Raw genomic sequence first — 4,713 nt, 5'->3', positions numbered from 1 at the left:
ATTTTAAAATTTAAGCTAAATTACTTAATAAATTAAGTAATGAAAATTGCATGAAATATACTGATCAGATCTTTAAAGATAAACAATAAATTTAAATTTTAAAATTAAAATATTATTGATAAACTTAAATCAAGCAAATTAAAAGTTTATAAAGTAAATTTAAAACTTTTAAAAATTAGATAGCGAATTTAAAATCATCCATGGTTGACATATGGTTCTTTGTGCTTTAGTATAATTCGTAATATTTTTTATTAAAAAAAAAAGTATTTTCTTCGTGCACTCTCAAATGGGACCGTATTACAAGTCGAGGCCGAGCCGAGCCGAGCCGAGCGGAGTAACGGCTCGAGCTAAATGAGCTCGCAATGTCTGATGTGAGCCCATTTCGACACAATTTCCATGCCATTTCATTTCGTTTTGGGCCGACACTTTTTGGAGGCCCCTTATAAATACCTCTCCCCATCGCCCCCTACGGGAGCGTTTTTTGACTCGCTCTCCGCGTGCGAAGTGGAAGAGAGAGAGAGAGAGAGAGAGAGAGAGGGAGGGAGCTAGAAGGAGTCCGATCCTCGAAGCGAGGGCGATCCACGCGATTCTCTTCTCAATTTTGTGTTTTTTTTTTTCTCTGCGTCGTTACCCTTTCCCGAGCTCTTCCCACTGTGAGTATTCGTCTCTTTCGCTTCGAATTTGGGTAAAAAACAGTTAGGGTTAGGTTTTGTTATCACGACGAAGGGGGGGTTTTAGAATGTTTAACTGGGAGAGCCTTATTATCATCATCTCAGGTCGATTTTATTTTGTAGTAGGTTGAATTCTTGTTGTTTGAGCTTGTTGCTGTAAATTTATTGCTTTTCATGTGTTTCCATCATATTGGATCGGATTATGAAGCGAGACGGATATTGAAGAGTTTAGCTCAAAGATTTGATCTCTAGTATTGGTTTTTTCCTGCTTTTCAGATGTTTTAGAAAAGGTCCTCTTTTGTTTAATAGTGTTGTATGTTAGTAAAGTTACGGTCTTTATGTCTTTAGTTGTAAAATCTGAGTGTTTTCTATTATAGTTAGAGGTGGTAGTTGTTGAATTGCTGTATAATTTTGTAGGGGACGGTTCAGGAAAGCTCATGTAGGCCTAGATCTTTTGATTATTCTCATATATTTTACTCTTTAATTATGTTCGGAATCATCTCATTGATATTGTACCTATGCCAATTAAAATATGCTTAGAATTCTAATAATAAGAGTGAAAGGTTGCAACTTTGCAGGTTGGATGTAATCTCTTCTAGCAGAATTGCATATGTTTGATCACCCCCTCTACATTTCTTTCTTCTTTCACTTGCTTTTTTTTCCCCCTTTCAGTTTTATGTCTTGTGCACCCCTTTTTCCTCTCGAAATACTTGTCTTTCTATGCCACGAAGTTAATTTTCAACTGCTTCATATCAAAAGAGCGGGCAATTGGGGTATAATCTCCATTGGTTGCACGTCCTTTAGGAAAAATCAACTCAATGCTAAAGCAAATCCATGTCGTTTTTTGGGTTGCAGAGCCTTCAGTGCTAGAAAGTGAAACAAGCATCAAAGATTCTCTCGGCCGCCTGTCCAATGGAGGTATTTGGCAAATCTATGATTGCCGAGCCAAGCAATGTGATTTTCTTGTCCAGTATTCTTAACACAGAAGGGCCGATCCCTTGTCACAAGTGTGATGTGAGATGCCAGAACGAACACATATTTGGGAACATGTACCGTTGCAAACTAACTGGAATCACACATATCTGCGATAAGAACTGTAACCAGAGAATTCTGTACGATAACCATAACTCTCTTTGCAGAGTGAGTGGACAGGTTTTTCCTCTTTCACCGGCAGAGGCGCAGGTGGTGAGAGGAGTTAGGAGGAGGCTCGAAGTTGAGAACTCCGAGGGATGTGCTTTTAAGCGCAAGCGTGATGCCCAAATGCACCCTTCTCCGTTTGAGAGGTCCTTTAGTGCTGTCTCTCCAATGTTGGGTCAAATTGGAGACGGCATGGACATGATTTAGAGATCACTAGTTCCTCTACTTATCCTACTTTTTCTTCCTTTTTCCATCTTCTTCTACTTCTCCCCTCTCTTTCACTTCATTGGAATAAGAACTTCTTACTGTAGGCTCGGAAGGGAATCGGATGTGTTATGAACATGATGAGACACTATTGAAGCTCCTTTGTAGTATCAGTTAATTGGATATGTTTGCTGTAACTATTTAACTTTGAAACTCCTTTTCCATCTCCTTTTAAGCTGACCTGTGATTCTAATGGCGAGAGTTGTTATCTGAGGAGTACCTTTAGAGTTACTCACGATTACTTCCTGTTAGTATTGTTAGTTGTCGTGTAGAGCAACACCCGTTGGTACAATGATGTGATTTTCGTTCGTAAATTTGACTTGATAGTCTGGTTCTGGATTAGTTATTTGTTTATTGTGCTTTTTTATTTTCTTCTCTTTTTTTTTATTCTAGTTATTACTCCTGTTATTATGACTGTAACATTATTAGGTATAAATTAGTCACCGCATTGTTTTTGATGAACATGCATAAAGATTGTGTCTGATCCAAGTTTCCTATTACCTTTATAATTATCTTGTGATGATGTGTGATACTCAATAAAACATTCTTATGTTATGGATCTTATCTTTGATACATGGAATGCAAGTGTTTTATGAGTGGTGTTTTGAAGTGGCAGGATTTGCTGGCCCAGTCAAACATACTTATGTATGGTTTGTCCTCATACTGTTCTTTCAAGTAGATTGTAACAAATTGGTGGTTATTAATGGTTTTTTATGTTTTTCTCATATCTGTGTTTCTCATGTCGGTTTTTCTGAAATTTCAATTTGTTTTGCAGGAGCTTCGAAGCACTATAAGCCCAGGAGAATTCTAAATGCTTTTCTTAGTGACTCTTTTATTGTTTATACTTGTAAGGAGTTTAACCTGATTTCTTGCATTTGTAGGTGTGGAGTTATAACTTGTCGGATGGCCTTATCACAGCGTTTGGGAATAGTCATTGTTCCTCTGAGACTTTGTTCCCTTGCAGCTGTTCATCTGCTCATCTGCTCATCTGCTTTAGCAAGAATCTTAACTGCATTATGAATTGAAGTACATGGCAACATAGTGGATTATAGAATTTATAACTGAACTTTGCAGGTGAGTTAATCTGATCAAGCAGGCTATATTCCAAATATTTCTTTTGTTTTTTTCGGGTTCATTTGAAAGAATACATAAATTCATAGGCATCCCATGCTGTGCTGATTCTTGACCAACTCAGTTGTCTAAAGGCGTTTAATCGCTTTAGGATTTGGCTTTAAACAGTATGACAACCACCAACTGAGGTTACTTCTCTTTCTAGAATTTGAAGTTTGCTTAAGCCTCTTGTTGCATGTACCATTGCATGATAAGCCAATAGCATGATTTGGAGACAAAAACTGAGGAACCTTATTTTCTTTTGTATGATATTTTAACTGTCTAATCTTCTTCTAAGCTTCACATTTGCTACCTTCAATTAGCCACTATACATTTTTGTTGCCGGAGCTGCTGTTGTCACCTACAACATTTTGATTTGTGCAGCCATGTTCTTTTTTTGTTGTGTTTTCTGAAACAGAGCCCTTCATGTTACTGCTGCTGAAAGAAGCTAGCCTGGAAGTGTAACAGTAAATCCTTGGATTTTAAGAGTATCTGATGTTATACATTAGTGTGCAGCATGCGTCATATTTCGGTAAATTATTATCTAGAAAAATAGAAGACACAAGCCCATAAGGCAGAAGTCATTAAAGCCAGGTGTGATGAAGCAGAAATGCCATTTCCCTGTCTATTCATTTGCACACACTCTAGAAGTCCAACAGAACTTTCGGTGCAAATTGCGTGACTGCATTGATTGGCTTGTCTGGCGCAGATATACAGTGATACTACTTATCTGATTGTTCTGCTTGCATGTGTGAGCTAGTTTCTTTCTACTAAACGACATATAAAGAAAATTTTTTTTTTTTTTTTTTTTGGCTTACATGTCTTGGTTTTGTTGTTCTACCAGATTGCAATGCTTAGACCCCCGAACAGGGGTTGCAAGAAAGCTCACATTCTCTCAGTTTTGGACACCATTCTGTGGAATTCTGGACTGCTCCTTTCTAGCTCAACTTCAGACTTTGACGGTGCGCATAGCAAGAATTTGAAATCTATCTGGTAGAAGATCTGTACCAAGAATGTATGTTTCAAGGAATAGAACCCATCTTGTTATCACGAATTATTTCTACAGATCTTTGATATGGTGAAGTGTCATCTGTGTCGACTTGTGGTTCATGTGCCAAGTAACCAGCAAAACTGGGACTAAAGTGAACATCTACTTTTTGATCCCAAGATATGAAGGTTCCGAGCAAACCTTATTTGTCGGAATGCTGATCAGCCTCATGAATCGCCCGCAGATTTTGACTGCTTGAGGTGGTGTCCGAGGCGTGTATGATATTTGTGCCTGTTAATCTGATTCTGTTTTATGGCTGCTTTTCGCCTCCCCATCTTTTTAACCACTAAACCCAAATGCATTTAGTCTGGTTACGGAATGGATGGCGTTTAACCTGAATCATTATTTATAGTAGTGTTGAATGTTTGAGACATTTAACTTTGTATTAGAACTCGTTGATGTACATTGACGAAAAGATAGACGATCTCTCTGTTTTTTTTCGTTTTTTCCTTTCTTTCTCTCTCTCAGTTTTCCTCGGCACTG

At 37.8% G+C, this 4,713-nt stretch overlaps 1 protein-coding gene across 1 annotated transcript; it reads left to right on the top strand.

The window, feature by feature from the left end:
- The first annotated feature begins 467 nt into the window (after nt 1-467).
- Nucleotides 468-4,678, top strand: LOC109705380. Its single transcript, XM_020226112.1, has 3 exons — nt 468-653; nt 1,527-3,146; nt 4,027-4,678. Exon 2 carries the CDS (start codon nt 1,584-1,586, stop codon nt 2,013-2,015), a length of 432 nt encoding a protein of 143 aa, XP_020081701.1. The 5' UTR covers nt 468-653; nt 1,527-1,583; the 3' UTR covers nt 2,016-3,146; nt 4,027-4,678.
- The last annotated feature ends 35 nt before the right edge of the window (nt 4,679-4,713 follow it).

This window comes from Ananas comosus, unplaced genomic scaffold, assembly GCF_001540865.1.
Source record: "Ananas comosus cultivar F153 unplaced genomic scaffold, ASM154086v1, whole genome shotgun sequence".
Taxonomy (NCBI): domain Eukaryota; kingdom Viridiplantae; phylum Streptophyta; class Magnoliopsida; order Poales; family Bromeliaceae; genus Ananas; species Ananas comosus.
This window is presented reverse-complemented; position numbering and strand designations above follow the sequence as displayed.

Excerpts from the sequence above, each read along its gene's own strand:
- LOC109705380 (XM_020226112.1), top strand. The coding sequence starts at position 1,584 with ATGGAGGTATTTGGCAAATCTATGATTGCCGAGCCAAGCAATGTGATT.